The sequence below is a fragment of the Zea mays genome, chromosome 10 (genome assembly GCF_902167145.1).
Source record: "Zea mays cultivar B73 chromosome 10, Zm-B73-REFERENCE-NAM-5.0, whole genome shotgun sequence".
Taxonomy (NCBI): Eukaryota; Viridiplantae; Streptophyta; class Magnoliopsida; order Poales; family Poaceae; genus Zea; species Zea mays.
In genome coordinates this window covers 149,582,408-149,608,393 of record NC_050105.1, presented here as the reverse complement: position 1 = coordinate 149,608,393, position 25,986 = coordinate 149,582,408, and the positions used below count along the sequence as shown (strand labels likewise).

Sequence of the window (25,986 nt, the reverse complement as noted above, 5' to 3'; positions counted from 1 at the left end):
GTGAAATCCCTAACCCTAATCACAAATCCCTAATCCTAATCTCTGCTCTCCGGACTCCGGCTCTCCCTCCCACCGTCCCCCGTCATCGTCTCCGGCTCCGGGCTGCGGCTTGGCAGAGATAAGTCCCTCTCCGGCTCTCCCTCTCCAGTCGGCCATCCCAATCCCTAACCCTAACCCTAATCTCCTCTTCTCCGGCTCTCCCTCTCGCGTCGTCCGTCGTCGTGCACTTTACCCTCGTCTCCGGCTCCGGGCTCCGGCTTGGCAGGTATGTCACTCTTCCTCGCTTCCTCACCAGTCGACCATTCCAATCCCTAACCCTAACCCTCGCTGCTTGCTTGTGGACTTTGGTAGGTCGCCGGCCGACTACGGAGTCGTGCTAGTGCCGCCACTGCCGTCGAGGTACGGTGCCGAGATAGAAGTCGGTTATGGATGATGACGACGACAACGGTCGGTACCCTAGAACCATCAACGAGGAGCTCGTTGAGTTAGGGCAGCTTCCCGATGACGTCGATGACATGGGAGATGCTGCTGCTGCCTTGTTCGGTGTCGATACCACTCCTAATCCCGGGCCGGTAAGTGATGCTGCTGGCTCTAATGAACTTGATTCATTGACTTCTTCTAGCACTGGTAAACGTCGATCTGCTGTTTGGGATGACTTCACTGAAGTCACAGAAAACCGTAATGGTAAGAAGGTGCGCATTGCAGGTATTTGCAAATTTTGCAAAGCTAGGTTGAGTGCTAATTCTAATGCTGGCACTGGACATTTGCTTAGGCACCAGAAATCATGTAAAAAGAAGTCTGATCATGCTGCTATGGTTCAAACTAGACTTGCTTTGAACCCTGATGGGTCTTTTAGAAACTGGGAATATGATGCTCAAGTGGCTAGAACTGAGCTTTGTCGTTTGATTGCTAGACTTGATCTTCCTTTAGGGATAGCTGACACAGATGCTTGGGATGAGTACATTCAGCATGCTCACAACCCTAGATATGTTAGAGTATCTAGGTTTACAACTGCTAGAGACATGGTTAAGTTATACAATGACAAATTAAAGAACTTAAAAGATGATGTTTTTCCTACTGTGTCTTCTATTTGCTTGACTTCTGATATGTGGTCTGGTAATGCCAAGGAAGACTACATTACTGTTGTTACTCATTTTGTTAATGCTGATTGGGAGTTAAAGAAGTGTGTGATAGGCTTTAAATTGATCCAAGTGTCTCATAATGGTGTTAACATTGCTGAACGCATTGCTTGTGTGATTCAATACTTTGGCATGATTGATAAAGTGTTCTCTGTTACCTTAGATAATGCTTCTTCTAATTCAACTGCCATGCTCACATTGTCACCTATGCTTGCTGGTTATTTGGGTACTGATGTTGATCCAACAGATACCAGTAACAAAACTTATAGTGTGCTTCATCAACGTTGTGCCTGTCACATTATTAGCTTGATAGTGAAATGTGGCTTGAAAAGGCTTAAGGATTATTTAGATGTGTTTAGGAATGCTATTAATTTCTTAAACTCTTCTAACCAGAGAATTGGTTCATTTAGTAATTACTGCAAAGCAAAAGGTTGTAGACCTAGAAAATTTGGTTTAGACATGGATGTTAGATGGAATTCAACTTATCTTATGCTAAAACATCTCTTGCCATATAAGTCTGTGTTTTCTGTGTTCATTAATGCACACTATGGCTATCCTCTATTGAATGAACAACATTGGTATGTATCTGAAAAGGTTTTGGAGTTCCTTGAGCTGTTTTATGAATCAACTGTTGTCTTGTCTGGTGTTTATTACCCCACCAGTCCTTTGGTAATCCATCACATACTTGAATTTGCTAGCCACTTGCATGAACATGAACATGATACTAATCTAAGTGATGTTGTTGTTCCAATGAAAGCTAAGTTCATGAAGTACTTGAAGTCTATACCAATGTTATATTCCTTTGCATTTGTTCTAGACCCTAGAGCTAAAATGAGGGGTTTGTATAATGTTCTTGAACTGCTTTCTCAATCTAACAATTATAATTACAGTACTTATTTTGCTGATGTTAAGACTGAGTTGTATAAGCTATATGCCAAGTATGAAACTAAGTTTGGTGCTGCTAGGCCATCTAGAACCACACATCAATCAGGTATGACAGGTAAAAGAAAACAGACTTGGGGTAAAATTTTTGGAGGAACATGTGCTTCTAGATCCTCAACTGCATCAGGTTCTTCAGGTAGTAGTGGACATGGTGTGGGTATTTGTGAGCTAACTGTTTATCTTGACAGTGACAATGTGGCTGCCTATGAGGATGATTTTGATATCTTAAATTGGTGGCATGAGCATAAACTAACTGATAGTCGCCTAGAGGGGGGGGGTGAATAGGGCGAAACTGAAATTTACAAATACAAACACAACTACAAGCCGGGTTAGCGTTAGAAATATAAACGAGTCCGCGAGAGAGGGCGCAAAACAAATCGCAAGCAAATAATGAAGTGTGACACACGGATTTGTTTTACCGAGGTTCGGTTCTCTCAAACCTACTCCCCGTTGAGGAGGCCACAAAGGCCGGGTCTCTTTCAACCCTTCCCTCTCTCAAACGGTCCCTCGGACCGAGTGAGCTTCTCTTCTCAAATCAAAGCCGGGAACAAAACTTCCCCGCAAGGGCCACCACACAATTGGTGCCTCTTGCCTTGATTACAATGGAGTTTTGATCACAAGAACAAGTGAGAAAGAAAAGAAGCAATCCAAGCGCAAGAGCTCAAATGAACACGGCAAATCACTCTCACTAGTCACTAGGGTTTTGTGTGGAATTGGAGAGGATTTGATCTCTTTGAATGTGTCTAGAATTGAATGCCTAGCTCTTGTAAGTGGTTGAGAAGTGGAAAACTTGGATGCAATGAATGGTGGGGTGGTTGGGGTATTTATAGCCCCAACCACCAAACTTGACCGTTGGCTGGAGGCTTCTGCTCGATGGCGCACCGGACAGTCCGGTGCACACCGGACAGTCCGGTGCACACCGGACAGTCCGGTGCCCCTGCCACGTCATCACTGCCGTTGGATTCTGACCGTTGGAGCTTCTGACTTGTGGGCCTGCCTGGGTGTCCGGTGCACACCGGACATGTACTGTTTGATGTCCGGTGCACCGGTATGGGCAAGTCTGACGTCTGCGCGCGCATTAAATGCACCGCAGAGAGCCGTTGGCGCCGAAGAGAGCCGTTGCTCCGCTGGCACACCGGACAGTCCGGTGCACACCGGACAGTCCGGTGAATTTTAGCGGAGCGGCTGCCACGCGAAACCGAGGCTGGCGAGTTCCGGAGGCCGCGCTTCCTTGGAGCACCGGACATGTCCGGTGCACACCGGACAGTCCGGTGAATTATAGCGCGCCGGCTTCCGAGAAATCCCGAGGGTGAAGAGTTTGAGTCTGAGTCCCCTGGTGCACCGGACAGGTACTGTTCACTGTCCGGTGGCACACCGGACAGTCCGGTGCGCCAGACCAGGGGTGCCCTCGGTTGCCCCTTTGCTCCTTTATTGAATCCAAAACTTGGTCTTTTTATTGGCTGAGTGTGAACCTTTTACACCTGTATAATCTATACACTTGGGCAAACTAGTTAGTCCAAAGATTTGTGTTGGGCAATTCAACCACCAAAATTATTTAGGAACTAGGTGTAAGCCTAATTCCCTTTCAATCTCCCCCTTTTTGGTGATTGATGCCAACACAAACCAAAGCAAATAGAGAAGTGCATAATTGAACTAGTTTGTAAAAGGTAAGTGAAAAGGTTACTTGGAATTAAGCCAATATAACTACTTACAAGATATGCAAGGAATGTTTCTTTCTTATATAACATTTTGGACCACGTTTGCACCACATGTTTTGTTTTTGCAAATTCTTTTTGTAAATCCATTTCAAAGATCTTTTGCAAATAGTCAAAGGTAAATGAATAAGAGTTTGCAAAGCATTTTCAAGATTTGAAATTGTCTCCCCCTATTTCAAATGCTTTTCCTTTGACTAAACAAAACTCCCCCTAAAAGAGATCCACCTCTTAGTGTTCAAGAGGGTTTTGATATACCATTTTTGAAATACTACTTTCTCCCCCTTTTGAACACAATAGGATACCAAATGATAAAGACTTTTGGAAAGCACTAAGTTTTTGAATTTGGTGGTGGTGGTGCGGTCCTTTTGCTTTGGGCTCATTTCTCCCCCTTTTTGGCATGAATCGCCAAAAACGGAATCATTAGAGCCCTTGAAGTAAGTTCCTCCTCTTTGGTCATAAATGAATGAGTTAAGATTATACCAAAGACGAAATCCGGTCCTTTTGCGTTTGAGCTTTTACTCTCTCCCCCAAGGATGAAGTCCTTTTCCTTGATGCTCATTTCTCCCCCAAAGAAGAGAGAGTTGCTCGGAGTGGTGGCGAAGTATGAGTTACGGAGTGGAAGCCTTTTTCTTCGCCGAAGACTCCAATTCCCTTTCAATATACCTATGACTTGGTTTGAAATAGACTTGAAAACACATTAGTCATAGCATATAGAAGAGATATGATCAAAGGTATTCAAATGAGCTATGTGTGCAAGCTTAGCAAGAGAAATTTCTAGAATCAAGAATATTGAGCTCATGCCTAAGTCTGGTAAAAGATTGTTCATCAAGTGGCTTGGTAAAGATATCGGCTAATTGATCTTTAGTATTAATGTAAGAAATCTCGATATCCCCCTTTTGTTGGTGATCCCTAAGAAAATGATACCGAATGGCTATGTGCTTAGTGCGGCTATGCTCGACGGGATTGTCGGCCATTTTAATTGCACTCTCATTATCACATAGCAAAGGGACTTTGGTTAATTTGTAACCGTAGTCCCGCAGGGTTTGCCTCATCCAAAGCAATTGCGCGCAACAATGTCCTGCGGCAATGTACTCGGCTTCGGCGGTGGAAAGAGCGACCGAATTTTGCTTCTTTGAAGCCCAAGACACCAAGGATCTTCCCAAGAACTGGCAAGTCCCCGATGTGCTCTTCCTATTGATTTTGCACCCCGCCCAATCGGCATCCGAATAACCAAGTAAATCAAATGTGGATCCCCGAGGGTACCAAAGCCCAAACTTAGGGGTATAAGCCAAATATCTCAAGATTCGTTTTACGGCCGTAAGGTGGGATTCCTTAGGGTCGGATTGGAATCTTGCACACATGCAAATGGAAAGCATAATGTCCGGTCGAGATGCACATAAATAAAGCAATGAACCAATCATCGACCGGTATACCTTTTGATCCACGGACTTACCTCCCGTGTCGAGGTCGAGATGCCCATTAGTTCCCATGGGTGTCTTGATGGGTTTGGCATCCTTCATCCCAAACTTAGCAAGAATGTCTTGAGTGTACTTCGTTTGGCTAATGAAGGTGCCCTCTTGGAGTTGCTTGACTTGGAATCCTAGAAAATACTTCAACTCCCCCATCATCGACATCTCGAATTTCTGTGTCATGATCCTACTAAACTCTTCACATGTAGACTCGTTAGTAGACCCAAATATAACATCATCAACATAAATTTGGCATACAAACAAGTCATTTTCAAGAGTTTTAGTAAAGAGTGTAGGATCGGCCTTGCCGACTTTGAAGCCATTAGCAATAAGGAAATCTCTTAGGCATTCATACCATGCTCTTGGGGCTTGCTTGAGCCCATAAAGCGCCTTAGAGAGCCTATAAACATGGTTAGGATACTCACTGTCTTCAAAGCCGGGAGGTTGCTCAACATAGACCTCTTCCTTGATCGGTCCATTGAGGAAGGCACTTTTCACGTCCATTTGATAGAGCTTAAAGCCATGGTAAGTAGCATAGGCCAATAATATGCGAATTGACTCAAGCCTAGCTACGGGTGCATAGGTTTCACCGAAATCCAAACCTTCGACTTGTGAATACCCTTTGGCTACGAGTCGAGCTTTGTTCCTTGTCACCACACCATGCTCATCTTGCTTGTTGCGGAAGACCCATTTGGTTCCTACAACATTTTGGTTAGGACGTGGAACTAAATGCCATACCTCGTTCCTCGTGAAATTGTTGAGCTCTTCTTGCATTGCCACCACCCAATCCGAATCTTGAAGTGCTTCCTCTACCCTGTGTGGCTCAATAGAGGAAACAAAAGAGTAATGTTCACAAAAATGAGCAACCCGAGATCTAGTGGTTACCCCCTTATGAATATCGCCGAGGATGGTGTCGACGGGGTGATCTCGTTGGATTGCTTGGTGGACTCTTGGGTGTGGCGGTCTTGGTTCTTCCTCATCCTCCTTTTCTTGATCATTTGCATCTCCCCCTTGATCATTGCCGTCATCTTGAGGTGGCTCATCTTCTTGATTTTGCCCTTCATCAACTTGAGCCTCATCCTCATTTTGAGTTGGTGGAGATGCTTGCGTGGAGGAGGATGGTTGATCTTGTGCATTTGGAGGCTCTTCGGATTCCTTAGGGCACACATCCCCAATGGACATGTTCCTTAGCGCGATGCATGGAGCCTCTTCATTACCTATCTCATCAAGATCAACTTGCTCTACTTGAGAGCCGTTAGTTTCATCAAACACAACGTCACATGAGACTTCAACTAGTCCAGTGGACTTGTTAAAGACCCTATATGCCCTTGTGTTTGAGTCATAACCAAGTAAAAAGCCTTCTACAGTTTTAGGAGCAAATTTAGATTTTCTACCTCTTTTAACAAGAATAAAGCATTTGCTACCAAAAACTCTAAAATATGAAATGTTGGGCTTTTTACCGGTTAGGAGTTCATATGATGTCTTCTTGAGGATTCGGTGAAGATATAACCGGTTGATGGCGTAACAGGCGGTGTTGACTGCTTCGGCCCAAAACCGGTCCGGTGTCTTGTACTCATCAAGCATGGTTCTTGCCATGTCCAATAGAGTTCGATTCTTCCTCTCCACTACACCATTTTGTTGTGGAGTGTAGGGAGAAGAGAACTCATGCTTGATGCCCTCCTCCTCAAGGAAGCCTTCAATTTGAGAGTTCTTGAACTCCGTCCCGTTGTCGCTTCTAATTTTCTTGATCCTCAAGCCGAACTCATTTTGAGCCCGTCTCAAGAATCCCTTTAAGGTCTCTTGGGTTTGAGATTTTTCCTGCAAAAAGAATACCCAAGTGAAGCGAGAATAATCATCCACTATTACAAGACAATACTTACTCCCGCCGATGCTTATGTAAGCAATCGGGCCGAATAGATCCATGTGGAGTAGCTCAAGCGGCCTGTCGGTCGTCATGATGTTCTTGTGTGGATGATGGACTCCAACTTGCTTCCCCGCCTGACATGCACTACAAATCCTGTCTTTCTCAAAATGAACATTTGTTAATCCTAAAATGTGTTCTCCCTTTAGAAGCTTATGAAGATTCTTCATCCCAACATGGGCTAGTCGGCGGTGCCAGAGCCAACCCATGTTAGTCTTAGCAATTAAGCAAGTGTCGAGTTCAGCTCTATCAAAATCTACCAGGTATAGCTGACCCTCCAACACTCCCTTAAATGCTATTGAATCATCACTTCTTCTAAAGACAGTGACACCTACATCAGTAAAAAGACAGTTGTAGCCCATTTGACATAATTGAGAAACAGAAAGCAAGTTGTAATCTAAAGAATCTACAAGAAAAACATTGGAAATGGAATGGTCAGGAGATATAGCAATTTTACCAAGACCTTTGACCAAACCTTGATTTCCATCCCCGAATGTGATAGCTCGTTGGGGATCTTGGTTTTTCTCATATGAGGAGAACATTCTTTTCTCCCCAGTCATATGGTTTGTGCACCCGCTGTCGAGTATCCAATTTGAGCCCCCGGATGCATAAACCTACAAAACAATTTTAGTTCTTGACTTTAGGTACCCAAACGGTTTTGGGTCCTTTGGCATTAGACACAAGAACTTTGGGTACCCAAACACAAGTTTTGGAACCCTTGTGTTTGCCCCCAACAAATTTGGCAACTACCTTGCCGGATTTGCTAGTAAGCACATAAGATGCATCAAAAGTTTTAAATGAAATGGCATGATCATTTGATGCATTAGGAATTTTCTTCTTAGGCAACTTAGCATGGGTTGGTTGCCTAGAACTAGATGTCTCACCCTTATACATAAAGGCATGATTAGGACCAGAGTGAGACTTCCTAGAATGAATCTTCCTAATTTTGCTCTCAGGATAGCCGGCAGGGTATAAAATGTAACCCTCGTTATCCTGAGGCATGGGAGCCTTGCCCTTAACAAAGTTGGACAATCTCTTAGGAGGGGCACTAATTTTGACATTGTCTCCCCTTTGGAAGCCAATGCCATCCTTAATGCCCGGGCGTCTCCCATTATAAAGCATGCTACGAGCAAATTTAAATTTTTCATTTTCTAAGTTGTGCTCGGCAATTTTAGCATCTAGTTTTGCTATATGATCATTTTGTTGTTTAATTAAAGCCATATGATCATGAATAGCATCAATATCAACATTTCTACATCTAGTACAAATAGATACATGCTCAACAATAGATGTAGAGGGTTTGCAAGATTTTAATTCTACAACCTTAGCATGTAACATATCATTTTTAGTTCTAAGGTCAGAAATTGTAACATTGCAAATATCTAGTTCTTTAGCCTTAGTAATCAACTTTTCATTTTCTACTCTAAGGCTAGCAAGAGATACATTCAATTCATCAATCTTAGCAAGCAAATCATCATTATCATTTCTAAGATTGGGAATTGAAATATTACAAACATGTGAATCAATCTTAGTATTTAAAATAGCATTTTCATTTCTAAGGTTGTCAATCATCTCACGGCATGTGCTTAGCTCACTAGACAATTTTTCACATTTTTCTACTTCTAGAGCATAAGCCTTTTTAACCTTAACATGTTTCTTGTTTTCTTTAATTAGACAATCCTCTTGGGAGTCCAAAAGATCATCCTTTTCATGAATAGCACTAATCAATTCATTTAGTTTTTCTTTTTGCTCCATGTTAAGATTGGCAAAGAGAATACGCAAATTATCCTCCTCATCACTAGCATTATCATCACTAGACGATTCATATTTAGTGGAGGAGTTGGATTTAACCTTCTTCTTTTTGCCGTCCTTTGCCATGAGGCACTTGTGGCCGACGTTGGGGAAGAGAAGTCCCTTGGTGACGGCGATGTTGGCGGCGTCCTCGTCGTCGGAGGAGTCGCTTGAGCTCTCGTCGGAGTCCCACTCGCGACAAACATGGGCATCGCCGCCCTTCTTCTTGTAATACCTCTTCTTTTCCTTTCGTCTCCCCTTCTTGTCGTCACCTCGGTCACTGTCACTAGATATAGGACATTTAGCAATAAAATGACCGGGCTTACCACACTTGTAGCAAACCTTCTTGGAGCGGGACTTGTAGTCTTTCCCCCTCCTTTGCTTGAGGATTTGGCGGAAACTCTTGATGACGAGCGTCATTTCCTCATTGTCGAGCTTGGAGGTGTCTATTGGTTGTCTACTTGGTGTAGACTCCTCCTTCTTCTCCTCCGTTGCCTTGAATGCAACGGGTTGGGCTTCGGATGGGTCGCCAAGCTCGTTGATTTTCCTCGAGCCTTCTATCATGCACTCAAAACTTACAAAATGCCCGATAACTTCCTCGGGGGTCATTTTAGTATATCTAGGATTACCACGAATCAATTGAACTTGAGTGGGATTTAGAAAAATGAGAGATCTTAAAATAACATTTACCACTTCGTGGTCGTCCCACTTCTTGCTCCCGAGGTTGCACACTTGGTTTACCAAAGTCTTGAGCCGGTTGTACATGTGTTGTGGCTCCTCCCCTTTGTTAAGCCGGAACCGACCGAGCTCCCCCTCGATCGTTTCCCGCTTGGTGATCTTGGTGAGCTCATCTCCCTCGTGCGCGGTTTTGAGTACATCCCAAACCTCCTTGGCGTTCTTCAACCCTTGTACTTTGTTATATTCCTCTTTACTTAGTGAGGCGAGGAGAATTGTTGTGGCTTGTGAGTTGAAGTGCTCGATTTGGGCTACCTCATCCTCATCATAGTTCTCATCCCCTATAGATGGTACCTGCGCACCAAACTCAACAACATCCCATATGCTTTTGTGGAGCGAGATTAGATGAAATCGCATTAAATCGCTCCACCTAGCGTAATCTTCACCATCAAAAGTTGGTGGTTTGCCTAGTGGGACGGAAAGTAAGGGTGTATGTTTGGAAATGCGAGGGTAGCGTAGGGGGATCTTACTATACTTCTTGCGCTCTTGGCGCTTAGAAGTGACGGAGGGCGCATCGGAGTCAGAGGTCGATGTTGATGAAGTGTCGGTCTCGTAGTAGACCACCTTCCTCATCCTCTTGTGCTTGTCGCCTTTCCGATGCGGCTTGTGGGAAGAAGATTTTTCCTTCTTCTCTTTGTGATGAGAAGAAGATTTCTTCTCCTTCCCTTTGTTGGAGGAGCTCTTCTTCTTCTCCCTCCTTTTGGTGCGGGACTCTTCCGATGAAGTGCTCCCGTGGCTTGTAGTGGGCTTTTCGCCGGTCTCCATCTCCTTCTTGGCGTGATCTCCCGACATCACTTCGAGCGGTTAGGCTCTAATGAAGCACCGGGTTCTGATACCAATTGATAGTCGCCTAGAGGGGGGGGGGTGAATAGGGCGAAACTGAAATTTACAAATACAAACACAACTACAAGCCGGGTTAGCGTTAGAAATATAAACGAGTCCGCGAGAGAGGGCGCAAAACAAATCGCAAGCAAATAATGAAGTGTGACACACGGATTTGTTTTACCGAGGTTCGGTTCTCTCAAACCTACTCCCCGTTGAGGAGGCCACAAAGGCCGGGTCTCTTTCAACCCTTCCCTCTCTCAAACGGTCCCTCGGACCGAGTGAGCTTCTCTTCTCAAATCAAAGCCGGGAACAAAACTTCCCCGCAAGGGCCACCACACAATTGGTGCCTCTTGCCTTGATTACAATGGAGTTTTGATCACAAGAACAAGTGAGAAAGAAAAGAAGCAATCCAAGCGCAAGAGCTCAAATGAACACGGCAAATCACTCTCACTAGTCACTAGGGTTTTGTGTGGAATTGGAGAGGATTTGATCTCTTTGAATGTGTCTAGAATTGAATGCCTAGCTCTTGTAAGTGGTTGAGAAGTGGAAAACTTGGATGCAATGAATGGTGGGGTGGTTGGGGTATTTATAGCCCCAACCACCAAACTTGACCGTTGGCTGGAGGCTTCTGCTCGATGGCGCACCGGACAGTCCGGTGCACACCGGACAGTCCGGTGCCCCTGCCACGTCATCACTGCCGTTGGATTCTGACCGTTGGAGCTTCTGACTTGTGGGCCTGCCTGGGTGTCCGGTGCACACCGGACATGTACTGTTTGATGTCCGGTGCACCGGTATGGGCAAGTCTGACGTCTGCGCGCGCTGCGCGCGCATTAAATGCACCGCAGAGAGCCATTGGCGCCGAAGAGAGCCGTTGCTCCGCTGGCACACCGGACAGTCCGGTGCACACCGGACAGTCCGGTGAATTTTAGCGGAGCGGCTGCCACGCGAAACCGAGGCTGGCGAGTTCCGGAGGCCGCGCTTCCTTGGAGCACCGGACATGTCCGGTGCACACCGGACATGTCCGGTGCACACCGGACAGTCCGGTGAATTATAGCGCGCCGGCTTCCGAGAAATCCCGAGGGTGAAGAGTTTGAGTCTGAGTCCCCTGGTGCACCGGACAGGTACTGTTCACTGTCCGGTGGCACACCGGACAGTCCGGTGCGCCAGACCAGGGGTGCCCTCGGTTGCCCCTTTGCTCCTTTATTGAATCCAAAACTTGGTCTTTTTATTGGCTGAGTGTGAACCTTTTACACCTGTATAATCTATACACTTGGGCAAACTAGTTAGTCCAAAGATTTGTGTTGGGCAATTCAACCACCAAAATTATTTAGGAACTAGGTGTAAACCTAATTCCCTTTCACTAACCTATCCAATTCTTTCAATTATGGCTAGAGACATTATGTTTGTTCCTGCCTCAACTACTTCTTCGGAGTCTACTTTCAGTTTGTCTGACAGGATTCTTGAGGATCGACGACGGCGCTTGAACTCAGAGACAGTGGAGATGTTGGTGTGCATCAAAGATTGGGAGCTAGGCCAACAGCGGTCACAACATGCTGTGGTGGACAATGAATTAGAGGAGTCCTTCAAGGACCTCTGGCTGGATGAAGATGCTGGTGCTACTAACACTTTGACTTGATGTGTCCTGATACTTTGTTTTGATCTGTCATTCTGTCCTGATAGTCTGATACTTAGGCAGTTAGGCTTGATCTGTCCTGATACTTTGGCTTGACCTGTCCTGGTACTTTGGCTTGTAAATTGTAATAACTTTGAACATTTGAATTATAAACTGAGCTGACCGTACTCTTTTTTTCCTTTCTAGGGTTTCTCACGAGGTGTAAGTTTTACCTAGAAAGGTTTTTAATGAGGTGGCATTGCACTAACGGCTCAATATTGTGTATATTTTCTGTGTGAATTATGTTTTACTGTATTTTGTCTGTTATCGGGCTTCGGGCTGGCCCGACACTGCTTTGGGCCAGGGCTTTTCGAGCTGGCCCGGCCCGAAAAACGGCCCGCTGGGCCGTGCCTGGGCCTGCTGCAAGGCACACAGGACTGTGCAGGCACGGCCCGGTAGGCCCGTGGGCCTAGTCGTGCCGTGCCTATTTGGGCCGTGCCGTGCTGGGCGGCACGTTTGCTCATCTATAGTGCTCTCCTAGCCAAAGTCTTAGGGGATGACGGGATGTATAATTTTTAGGTAATATTCATAGTTTATAGGAAAATAAGAGTATTTTATGTCATAGGTTGTTTGATTGCATTTCTAGTTTTTAAAATCATGGTATTATAAATAACATGGTAATTTTAGAATACTGAAAAGGCCACTCTAATCTAAATTTACAGATAAGTAGACTAATTTGTACGAGAAGTGTAGATGAAAGTGTATAACCAAATTGTTTGGACAAATTTAATATTTTAAAATAGATTTGTATGACATTTAATGTTTCTTACGTTATCAATCGTATTATTATAAATAAGAATACTTTTTATAATTGTTTTATGCATTATTTACCCCTACAACAAAAAAGATAAAAAAAATCTGAATTTGTATCCCAAATTCTATATCTATCATGTGAGAAGATACTACAGTCCATTCTTTTTTATTTGACACGATTGACTTTAAGAAAACTTGAATCACTTGTCTTATTGAGATTTTTTTTGTTATTTGTTTTATCGTTAAGATTAAGTTTCGTTTGAGTATAATTTTTTTGAATGAGACGAATGATTGAAGCTTTGAAAAAAAGTCAACCACCTCAAATAAAAAGGACAGAGGTAGTATATGATAATTTTGAGATTTATTTTTTTATAAATATTTATAGGCTCATCGTTGGAAAGAAGAATATGTATTTGCATTACGAATTCTATATCATGTTTGTTCATAAAAAAAGAAAAGGTCAAATCAAATAAATATCCATTTTTTTTATCGTTTTCACCTGACTACATTGGGCCGAGCCTCATTTATTGTAGCTATAAAGACTCATTGGTTAGTAGACTCCCTTCAGATTTAGACCCTATTCAAATTTTGGGCTGGTGAGTATCGTGGTGGTCTCATAGAAAATTTCTAGATCAACCATGGGCTAGTCCCAGAAATTGGGTTTGAACCTCAAGCAACGAGAGACCCACACTACTTTTCCAAAACGGCAATCTACACTACTTTTCCAAGACGGCTAGAAGCAAATATTTTTGGGCTAAATATTCGTATTCCGTATTTCCGTAAGCTGGTCAGTAGGGGTGGATATCGAGCCAGCTCGGCTCGGCTCGACCGAGCTCGAGCTGGCTCGTTAAGGAAACGAGCTGGCTCGGCTCGGCTCGTTAAGCAACCGAGCCAGAGAATCAGCTCGGCTCGGCTCGTTTGCGAGCTCGAGCTGGCTCGTTTAGCTCGCGAGCCAGAACAAAAAATATTATCTATACTATATTTAAAGCACCAGTTTCAACGGTCGTCACACGTCATCTTTTTATAAATATCCCCTCACAGCTATTTCAAATTAATCCGTTGCACGCCTATAGATAGCCAAACGGCGGCCCGGCATGGGCCAGACGCCCGCGAGCCACAACTCTTGCCTAGGCACGTCATGCCGGCCTGACTGTGCCGCCGTTAGACCGTCGGCTCATTTGATTAAATCGGCGTAAAATATTAAAAAACAGTGCAGGAGGTGGGGTTCAAACCCATGCCCTGATGGAAGAAGGGCGGAAGACACTGTGTGAAGCTGTCTAACCAATAGAACATCATGCTCAGATGTTTTTAATATTATATGTATATACGTTTTTTTTAAAAATATATATATAATTGTGTCGGGCCGGGCCAACACTACGGGCCGAGACTACAACCCAAGCACGACACGGCGTTCTTGGTTCTTGCAAGCATTAGGTCGTTTCGGAGACCATATTGACGCAATGGACTCCATGGTGTTTGAGGTTGCTGAATTGGATTGAGCAACAATGGTTGTCACACTAACAGTAAAATGAAAAGTTATTTGTTGTTTTTAAACGTTAGTAATTGTTACGAAGTAGCATAATTTATATGCAGCGCATCCAGTTTTTATTGATGCCTGACTTTAGCAATCACTCCATATTTTGACCTATCTTTTTTTATAAGTTTGACTTCTATACTATACTTAAAGCACCAGTTTCAACGGTCGTCACACGTCATCTTTTACAAATATCCCCTCACAGCTATTTCAAATTAATCTGTTGCACGCCTATAGATGGCCAAACGGCGGTCCGGCATGGGCCAGACGCCCGCGAGCCACAACTCTGGCCTAGGCACGTCATGCGGCCTGACTGTGCCGCCGTTAGACCGTCGGCTCATTTGATTAAATCGGCGTAAAATATTAAAAAACAGTGCAGGAGGTGGGGTTCAAACCCATGCCCTGATGGAAAAAGGGCGGAAGACACTGTGTGAAGCTGTCTAACCAATAGAACATCATGCTCAGATGTTTTTAATATTATATGTATATACGTTTTAAAAATTATATATATATATATATATAATCGTGTCGGGCCGGGCCAGCACTACGGGCCGAGGCTACAACCCAAGCACGACACGACGTTCTTGGTTCTTGCAAGCATTAGGTCGTTTCGGAGACCATATTGATGCAATGGACTCCATGGTGTTTGAGGTTGCTGAATTGGATGGAGCAACAATGGTTGTCACACTAACAGTAAAATGAAAGGTTATTTGTTGGTTTTAAACGTTAGTAATTGTTACGAAGTAGCATAATTTATATGCAGCGCATCCAGTTTTTATTGATGCCTGACTTTAACAATCACTCCATATTTTGACCTATCTTTTTTTATAAGTTTGACTTTATTTGACTTATTTTAGAAACTTAAGCTCACAAACTTTCTCTTATTTGATCTCTATATGGTGGAATTATGTCATTTTATAATATCTATTCGTTCAGCCAGTAGTTGTTAACTCTCATCTAATCGCTCACTTCATTGGTCGTGTTGTACGACATATTGTATGGAGTAAACAATAACATCAGTTAGCCAAATCAAAAAAAATATTATACAGAGAGCGGAGACAATCAATAAAAAATCTTGAATTTTTTTATGGATAGTTTACGTGGGTATTGTTGTAAGTCGTCGCAACGCACGGGCAACTGACTAGTACATATATATATACAACAATATAATTAATTGCTAGTTAATTTCATACTAATTTAACACTAGAAAAGACTAACAATACTCATAATTTTATATATCACATCATCTAAACCCTAAACTAACATAGTTCATCACTTATTAATTCATCTAATACAAGTATAGACTTTATTTTACAGATAAATGCTAGCTCATTCGAGCTAACGAGCTGGCTCGTTAACGAACCGAGCTGAGATGTTAGCTCAGCTCGTGATAAAATTGAAACGAGCCGAGTCGAGTCGAGCCGAGCTGGCCACGAGTCGAGCGAGCTCACCACGAGTATTTTGCCCAGCCCTACTGGTCGGCCTCCCTGACTCCCTCCGCCGTGGGAAAGGAAAGCGGAGGAGGAAGAGGAGCCAAGCCGCTCGCCTCAACACACCCCCACCCAAGCAACACGCGGAAAAGGCGAGGCGATGGTGGTGCGGCGGCTGGGCGGCGCGGGGCGCGCGCTGCTCACGCTCCCCAACATCCGGAGGCGGGCGTCCAACTCCTGGGCCGCCGTCTGCGACACCTTCTTCTCCACTAAGGTGACGCTTGGCAACCTAGCCCCCTCACCAACACACACACACACACACACACACACACACACACACACACACACACACACCGTATCCGCTGTGATTTCGCTTGATTCGTTGACGCGTGCGCCCCTCCAATGGACCGCAGCAAGTGTTCGAGAACCACCGCATCGTCTTCACCGTCGGCACCTCCATCGCCTCCGTCCTCACGGCTTGGGCAGGTACGCTCCTCCCTGCTCTGGCAGATCAGCTGCTGCTCTAGATTCCAGCATTGGACATGGTTCGGTGGGTGATGTGTGAATAATCAACGGTGTGGAGGTTCATACGGATTTATCAGGCTGGGTGTTTCGATCACTTTAGGCTGTAGTTGTGGGAGGTACGCTGGCTGAAATCGTGCAGCTTATATGCTGCTACAACTTCGTTACACACAATGCTTCACTTCGATAGGAGTGGGAATGACTCGATGGGAACTGTACAGCAATGGTTTCTGCAGTGTCCAGTGTATCTGAGATGGAAACTTGGAGTTTGTTTGTATCCCATTTTTCTGTAGGACCGTACGAGTTAGGCTTGGAAAAGCATAGTTTACCTTTGGTGTTGGATTCTTTTCTGTAGGACCATGCGAGTTAGGCTTTGAAATGGCAGGAGCTCTGCCTAATCATTAAAATGAGAGAGTTCAGAAAACACACTGTACAGGTCCGAGGACCGAGACAAGACAGACTAGCAAACACAACGTGAGGAACACTCCCAACAGACCCGCACAAATCAGCTAAACCACTGCAGCAACCCTAATACTGGAAGAACATAGCTCTCTTGAAAGTGAACATGTTCTCTTTAATCTTCAAGGCTAATGGGATAGGGGTGAAGGCGCTGTTTTCGAATATCCTCCGGTTTCTCTCCTTCCATATGTTCCACAGGATGTATATCATGAGGCCGTTGAAGTCTGCCATTTCCTTCAAAAAAAATTAATTTGCACGAGATGATTGCTCTAAACTCATGTTGATCAATTTAATTATATTCTTTTAGATTTGAAGTCACATCACTTGTGTTCTCAACTGGTAGGTTCTCGGCATGTAAAACAGTTTGCATAACAGAGAATAATGTGACTAATGTCCATTTTTAAGCATTTGTAATGTGCTGAATGATTGCTTATGTTTCTTAGAATAGCTTCATTCCGATGGATTCACAATATTTACAATGTGAATTTCCTCACTATAGGCTATTCACTTCGCCACGTGCAACAATCAAGGATTGAACAGAGGCTTGAGTCAATTGAATCATCTGTAAGTAATTTACAAGAAATGCTGTTTTTGTTGGTGAAGCGAGTCGTTTTCTCATTTGGTCTCTGTTTATAAGCTGGTAACCCCAGCAGGTGGTGTGGGCGTTAATAGGATGTTGTGTAAACTCATATCCTCTGACAAAAAAGGGAAAAACTGATTTTCTCAAACATGCAGCCATGCAGGAGTGTTATGTGTCTTTTAGTCGAAAAGTGATAACTGGTCTGAAAACACACACTTTCGAAACACAAACTCTCACACAAAAGCACTGACACACAAACGCACACCCCTAGAGACAGTAAGATCACACCAGAGACAGTAAGATCACCACACAGAAGGAATACAGTCAAAGCTTTTTTTTTTTTAATTTACTCTTTGAACACAGAGCTGTATCCTTTACACCTGTTTGGACCATTCTCATTTCTCACTTCTTAGCTTGACCAAAGCTGTCAGCAAAGCAAGTTTGAATTGTTCCACTGTAGGCTTAAAATTTCAGGGCATGTGAAATTAGAAACACGTGCATGGTGCTATTCTGTTTCTGGAGCAACATTTCTTTTTGTTGAAATGAACATGCAGGAAAACCGCCTACTATGTTACAAGGAAAACTGGTTTAGGGGACTTTTTTTTCTGTTTTTTGCGGTATGAAGTAGGATGCTGCTGATTTCTCCCTTGTCTCGAGGACACTAGTGACAAGAATTTTTTGTATGTGTCATATAGAGGGCACATTTGTTCTTGCCCTGTACACATATTTTCCATATTAAAATGGAAGAGCAAAACAGTCTCTGTAGGGAACTACCACAGGTTACAATACCAGCCACACCTAACAGAATATACCTTGCTGTGCTGTTGACAACAAGATTAAAGTGTTCTCCCGCTATCCACTTCATCTGTATCTATTTCATTATGTTACTTATTTTCATTTTTAGGGTGCACTCTGATGTTGGAGATGCACTCCTTAACCCAGCCAAAGAAAACTTGATGCTTTAGGTTTTAATACCGTACCACGTTGCCTACTAGTTTCCGAATGGTTGGATCAATTGCTTTCCTTTTCCCTTTTCAATTTTTCTTTTTGTTCTTTTTTCACGTATTGACTGCTAGACATATTTACTTATGTCATTCCTTGATCTGTTGACAGCTGAAGGGTAACCACAAAGTTGAACATGAAGAGATAAAAAAGATCGTCACTTCCAGCAATATTAGCGCCCCAGCCTGTGTAGCCACGGCAATGACCACAATGGTTGTTGGGTATGTTCTTGCTGTTGATACTTAACTTTGGTTTTGCACTTTCACTCTTATCCACTTCGATAGTACTGCTCTTTGAATTTGTGTGATTCATTCTATGACCTGGCATGTTACCTACTCCCTCCGTCCCAAAATATTAGTCGTTTTAGCATTTTAACAGATTAATACAATAACTAATATTTGTGTTTTATATATATGTCTATATTTATTGTCATCCATTTGAATATAGACATAACATTTAAGGTCTAAAACGACTAATATTTTAGAACAAAGAGAGTACTTTTTTAGGTTAGGTCATAATGCCCTAAAGCTTAATTAAGATTAGATCCATGCTTACGTGACAATGACTGGGGCCCACATCGACACATCATGCATGAAATTGGTACTTGATTCGTCGATCTATGTAGTTACTGGTTTAGGACCAGGCTTGGCTTTGAGTTCTGAACCTTTTACTTTGCTCAGGCATTGCCATTGGAGCTCCATCCATCTGGTGACATTGTTACGTGAGTAACAAATTACAGACATTATTAACCTATAGTGTTATCTTTGTGGAATTCCAGGTCCGCGGTAGGCTGGCGAGGTGGTGCTTGGTACGCTCGAAGGGGCTTGAGAAAAGAGCAACAAAAGCTGGTGGGGATGGGTCACATGAAGTCGCACGACAGATGGCACTGGCGGCCCTTCAACAGGCTCAGGAACAGCAGGTTAGCCTCCAAGAACAAGCGCGCCGACGCCCATCCAAGCACCGAGGCCCCCTCGACGTCAAGCAACGCGGCCTCTGCGGACGTTAGCTGTGCTTCTCAGCCGGCAGCGGGCAGTGCATGAGCTTATATATCCACAACAATGGACTAGGATGTGACTGTGAGCTTGGGGCCGCGTAGTAGTCCATACGACTTGGTAGAACAGACAATGTGAGTCAGCTCGATCTGTGGTGGATCGTTTTTACATGCGTGAACCAGTACAGTGTACATACAAATGTACAATCATATGTACTTTGATAAACCATTACATAAGCTATTCACCTTTTTTTTTCTAATACAACTGCGATTATTTGTACTGTTAAAGCCATATATACGAGCCTTAGCCTATATAAAGCATGGCTAGAGGCGAGGTATGTAGCACAGTATAACATCTTTATGCTCACATCTTGCATACTTTGTCATCTTTACATTCGCCCTGCGGAAGGACAAAGCAGTCAGTAAAACGAAGCCAATGAAATGTTCGCTCGCATGCAACCAGTATGATTGTTACAGAGCTTCAGCCAGATGAAGCGAGCTCATGATCAGAACTCAGAAGGACAACTTACTGCAGCTCTTCGGGATGCCATGATCTCTTCTAGCGGAGGTCGACCTGTCAAAGTAGGAAAAAAGAGTGATCAAATTTGTTCACCCCAATGCGCAAGATATTCAATGCACATTTGCATTAGATTTCATTGAAGTTTTGATCCATGTGCATAGTTCTTAGCAGCTATACCTGTAATTTGCATACGGTATTTTGCCCACAAACCATATACTGCATTTGCCATGCTAGCTACCTGCAGAGTATTAGAATATGATTGTTTTTTTAGAACAAATTAGAAGGTGAATGAAGAAGTACCGGTGTTAGCAAGAACATAAAACTTATGTTTGATCTCAGTTGGAAGACGTTCTGCTTATATAAAAAGCATGCGGCTGAATGGTGAGCCTATGAAGTGAATGGACCAGTCCAAGATGATCATATTTTTGCTCTCTGCAAGTAGCGACTTACAGGCTCATACTTAGTAACAGCATAAACCCATCCAAGTCCTACTTCCTCGTACAGTTTTCTAAATGCCTGCAATAATAACACAATAAATATTCACATGAAACATACCTGATGTTTAGACTAAAAAGAAACAAATTCTGACTAGGCCTTTTATTTGTCTTGGCATCACACTCATACCCTGTTAAGTTTAGCACTATGTTTTGGAATGAGCTCTTTTGTAGCTTGGTCGAAATAACTATGTTGATAGACCATACTATTCTACATCAAGTTCTTTAGAACAGTGTTTCGAACGCGTCACCTAGGCATCCAGGCATACCCAGCTCGCCTTGGGAATCGGTGCCTTGCTGCCTGGGTGTCCGAGCGGACCCAGCACTTGCCTGGATGCCTAGTCGCCTTTTAAACACTGCTTCAAAACATTATTCACTAAGGTTTGTAACAGTTTAGTGATTCTAAGCTATGCATGCAATGTTGTCCTGAATCCTGTCAAGAAAACATCAGTACCTAAATTTTGTTTGGCTCTAGAAGAGAACAAAATTGATTTTGGCTTGTACACACTCATCTATGCATTAACATAGTTGCTCATTGTCAAGTGAACACAAGGGAAACATATGTGCTACAATATTATGTTAAAGAAACATCTAGCCATTCATTAATAACATGTATAACTCAACTGGTCATTTCCTTCATTTGATGCAAAAATGTTCAGACAGTCAGCCTAGTCTAATTTAACTATCCAACAGTTCATCTGGCACTAAGCCAGTAGGCAGTAGCCAATCTGCCTATTGCAAAGTTAAATCCCAGACGACTTCAGCAGGACATGATGTTAATGTTCTACCTCAACGTCTGTGACAACAGTTCCATCTGAAAGAACCGCATGTATCCTCCCCATGGACTGAAAAGAGAAAGCAAATTTATTTACTAGAAATTAAATAAACAATGCACATGATCTTCTAGCTTCTTATATTTATCTCTTTGGCCATAATACAAAATGCTAACTTTCAGTCTGGTCCCAGTAAACAAATTACGAATAAGATGTCCTTCTACATTCCCCCAGAAAGTGAATGGTAGGAACTGAGAAATCAAATAGCATTGCTAGCAGTGGAGTAAATGGTGATCATACACCAGGCTATTGATGAGTTTAATATTTTTAGATTTTTTGAGAAAGCATAGAAGCATGAATGCAGACAAACTAGGAACACGAAACAAGTTAGGAACCATGAGGAAGCAATTGAAGTATCAGCATAACAGTGCCAGTACAAATGACAGTCATAAAATATTCAAAATCAAGTGTTTAAGCAATGAAAAAAAGGTCATCAATTTTTCAGTGGAACGTGCTTGCTAAAATTGGTAGGGTTAATCTACGTGTGTGCCACTATATTAATGAAAAGTAACTTTTATACCATAGCCTTTGCCTTTTAGGAAACAAAACATGACATGACCAATTTCACTAATGGGGAACCATAAACCGGCGAGAAAAAACTGAAATAAATTGAAGTAATACGCACAGTTTCATAATCAAGGCCCTGATTGTCATCTGGAGAGTAATCTTTCGAGCTTATGTCAACAAACTTTATTGCTCCATAGGATTTGTTTCTTTCTCTTAGCATGTTTACCTGCACAAACATTAAAGTACATGAAAATTTAGCTGCAGTGGTATCAGTATGATGGCCACCTATTGTTTCAACCATAAACAACATTATCAGTTAAGAAAATCCATCCAGATTTGAATAAGTATAAGTCAAATGGCATGTGCCTTTCATGAGATAGTGCTGCATATTGAGCTCTAACATGCTCTAGCAGTAGTGATAGGGTCCTAAAATATATAGTAAAAGCTCATGGTGGAGAACTCCATGGTCTGCACTGAGTGCCACTGAAAGAATGGGGATGGCATCAAAATGAACTAGCCATCTAGTTTTGTAAAAGTTAAGTGGCATGTATACAATTAATCCTTCCGATATCCCAGCTGAACTGCTGAAGTTCATTGATATAAATGATAAAGTATAGAGCTGGTGAAGAATTAATGGGGAAAGTTAATCCAGAAGTATCTGCCAAGGTATACAAACTGAAAGCTGAAGCATTTTCAGAACATAAATATCACATGAATTCAACAAGAATTTATCTACAGCATGCGATGGTTAATAATCCAGGCAATAATCTGTACTCTCTCGCGAAAGGGCCTCTAGCTGAGTTGGTTAGGTGGTCTGAGTAGCACTCCTCAGGTCCTGGGTTCGACTCCCCGTGGGAGCGAATTTCAGGCTGTGGTTAAAAAAATCTCCTCGTCTGTCCCATGCCAAAGCACAGGTCTAAGGCTCAGCCCCGGTCGTGGTCGTTCTCACATGGGCTTCGATGCCGCTGTGTATGGGTGGGGCAGGGGTTCGGGGGTTTTCTTGACCTGTGTGAGAAGGTCTTCTTCTTAATTCAATGCCCGGGGGCTGTCTTACCTCCCGCAGGTCAAGTAATCTGTACTCTCCATTTGTTACAGGTTCATGGCTGCCTACTCTCACAGTTGATTACGCATCAAGATCAGGTAGCTGGAAGTGGAACTCAGAGAACTAATAAAAGAGGATTCAACATATCATCACTTGAAATATCAAAGGTAATTGAATGCTGCCCCTGAGATACTAAATAGATGCAGAAAAACTAGTTTCTGCAATCAGGACCAGCGAACAGCCGAACACTATGAATTTGCCATGTGTCCATTTGTTCAACATGCTCATTAATCATTGCCTTGTTGGAAAATGAGGCTATGTTCTTCCAGAAACTGCATCTTAAAATTCTAGCGCAACTACATACCTCACGCATACAGAGAGGGCAATCACCGTCGTAGAGCATCTTGATCCTCCAAGTTTCAGATTTGCTACTGTCCTTGAAGTCCGATGTAGGGGCTACTTTAACGTCGGAATGAACTAGGCACCTGCAAACTGATGTACAATTGGTGCTTAATAACCTGATCTTATACTGCATAAAAGCACATGCCTAACAGGACATTTCTGGTAGTTAGTAGCCCAGAAATGCTACTTGTTAGTAACCCTTGGTGCAGCAATGGAAGTGTTTCTTCTAGGAGGAACGTTGTAACAATCTGCAATCTTCCTTTTCTTCTGTATTCTCACCTCTCCGTTGGTATGCCAATTGGGTATGCACTTGCACACGCATTATCTCCCAACGAGACAGGATGCAGTAAAATTCGTGAGATCAAAGGCACACAGAATAACAAGTAGGAAGTAACCTACGTCCTCCTCGCCAAGAACAACACCGGCAACCTAGACATAGTAGGTCCGATCGAGGCATCCGGCTCGATCACAAGAGAATTCATGTGTAAGCACTGCACGACGATCCATCCAATCCACCCTCTCGTTCACCGCTAGCAGCGAAATTGGTGGGTGTGTAGGTTGCTCTTACCGTTCGGTGCGGCGCGGCGGGAGGCGCCGAGCGCCGCGGCGTCCCACCGCGGCGGTGGCAGGGTGCGGGTCGCAGCGCGTGGGCGCGCGCGTGGCAGCGCCGCTCCCAGGCGGGCCAGCGAGCTCGCCATCGGCCTCTCTGTCTCCGTGAGCGGGTGGCGACTGGCGAGCGAGCGAGGAGGCCCTTGAGGCAGCGGTAGCCTCCGGTTCAAATGGATCGGCTCCTTGGTCGGCCTCGCTCCACCGCGACGCGAACCCCCCAGCTTCGTGGAATGCCGCGTAGCCAAACGATTTGTGTAACTAATGTTTCCATTACTTACAACGTTTTAAATTATACTGCCTTCGTTTCAATTTATATTTTTTAACTTTTTATTATAAGTTAGAGCGACTCGTATTATTCAAAAAAATTATAATTATTATTAATTTTTATTGTGATATTATTTAGCATATAATATACTTTAAATATGGCTTTAAATTTTTCTTTTTTCATAAAAAAATGAATAGGACGAGTCGAGCAAACATAATAACAAAATGTTAAACGAATTATAATTTAGAATTATATTTAAAACTTTGAAAATATAGAGACTTTGCTATATAGTAGATATGCACTATATCTAAGACTTAGTTCATGCTAGTTTTTATTTTAACTATGCCAACTTGTAGATTCTACTATTAGTGTGAGACGAAAAATACACATACAAAGAATCAGTGAATGTATGGAGATTCACAAATCTATATCTATACTAATCTATCTAACTATCTTCTATACTACTCTTTTTAAAAACTTAATGTGGTCATATCAGACTTCACCTTCCACACTTACACTCTAGCCCCACCCCACGCGCGTCGACTATTCTCCCGCCCCACGCGCCTCGCCCCCTCGCAACGCTCTCTCAGTTACTGCCCTTTGAACCAAACCCTAGCCTTCCTGTACCAGCCTTCCTGTACCAGCCTTTCCAGCACCTGACCCCACCGGTACCACTAGATCACACATACCTTAGTGTTTAAAATAAAAATAATTATATTTGAATAAATATCTCAATACCTATTTATCTAATATATAAAGAACATAGCAAAGCACATGCTATTTATTATATGTTAAGAACGTAATGTGGGCACCTTCACCGTCCGCGCTAACACTCTAGGCCCACCCACCATACCGCGCAAAAAATAGTAGCGAGCACTCGAACCCACGCAGCCTACTTCAGAAAATTAGGGTTAACCACCAAACCACACATACCTTAGTGTTTAGAAATAAACAATAGTTATATTTGAGTATATAACAACCGTAGCAAAGCACATACAATTTGCTAGTGAGAATATAAATTTTTAGTCTATTATAAGCATGTTTGTTTCAGTATTTTTATGATGAGCTTTTCTGAGAATCTAGCTGTGGAGGAGAGCGAATCTGAGTATCATAGGACTTACGTGCGGAAGAAGACGAATGAACCCATAAGGTTTATAATCAAGGAAGTAACTGATTCCTCCTATCACGATGGCTCGACGGATAGTGTGTTCACTTTGATTTTGGACGTTTTTATCAAAACGATTATGGCGGTTCGAATCAGCAAAAAATCTAAAACAAGCAAGCCCTATATATATTCTGTTGTAAGAAATAAGAAATTAGAGGGACTGTTAAGATGAAACTTCAACGTGGAAGTAAAATATACTTCCTCCGCTCCGATTTTATAATTTATTTGACTTTTTATCTCAAGTTTGATCGATTCATCTTATTCAAAAATTTCATCATCATCATTATTATTAACTTTTAATATGATACCGTTTAACATATAATACACTTTAGATATGGTTTTAATTTTTTCATGTTTTCACATAAAACTGAATAAAACAATCTGATCAAACTTGTTAAAAAATTCAAACAAAACATAAATAGGACGGAAGGAGTACAAAAAAGTGTGCAATACAACTGAATCTTTTAGTGAGTTTATAGACCAAAATAATAGTCAATTAAACTGAAGGTTGTACAGAATCATTTTGTAAGGAACGAGGATTTGTTTTCTCACCGTTTTAATCTAGAGGTGAGATAGTACATAAAAGTTCTCAAGGCAATAGGTATAAGGGCATATACAACCTAGAGATTTTGGAATGGTTTTCAAATACAAGAGACAGTTAAGAGACTA

At 42.9% G+C, this 25,986-nt stretch overlaps 2 protein-coding genes across 3 annotated transcripts; one reads left to right on the top strand and one right to left on the bottom strand.

The window, feature by feature from the left end:
- The first annotated feature begins 15,975 nt into the window (after window positions 1-15,975).
- On the top strand, window positions 15,976-19,841 carry LOC103642176 (uncharacterized). Its single transcript, XM_020545831.3, has 5 exons — window positions 15,976-16,200; window positions 16,340-16,412; window positions 17,407-17,471; window positions 18,601-18,710; window positions 19,268-19,841. Exons 1-5 carry the CDS (start codon window positions 16,087-16,089, stop codon window positions 19,527-19,529), a joined length of 624 nt encoding a protein of 207 aa, XP_020401420.1. The 5' UTR covers window positions 15,976-16,086; the 3' UTR covers window positions 19,530-19,841.
- LOC103642177 (OSJNBa0043A12.15-like protein) lies at window positions 19,599-24,107 on the bottom strand. 2 transcript variants are annotated; one of them, NM_001352257.1, is made up of 8 exons: window positions 23,847-24,064; window positions 23,241-23,368; window positions 21,953-22,060; window positions 21,283-21,339; window positions 20,451-20,516; window positions 20,178-20,238; window positions 20,011-20,054; window positions 19,599-19,880 (listed from the first exon to the last, which is right to left on the bottom strand). In NM_001352257.1, the coding sequence occupies exons 1-8, from the start codon at window positions 23,974-23,976 to the stop codon at window positions 19,845-19,847; spliced, it is 630 nt and encodes a 209-aa protein (NP_001339186.1). In that variant the 5' UTR covers window positions 23,977-24,064; the 3' UTR covers window positions 19,599-19,844. The 2 variants fall into 2 exon arrangements, with proteins under 2 accessions (NP_001339186.1, XP_008663716.1); XM_008665494.2 differs by lacking the exon at window positions 21,283-21,339 and having other exon boundaries at window positions 19,621-19,880; window positions 23,847-24,107.
- Window positions 24,108-25,986: the final 1,879 nt, after the last annotated feature.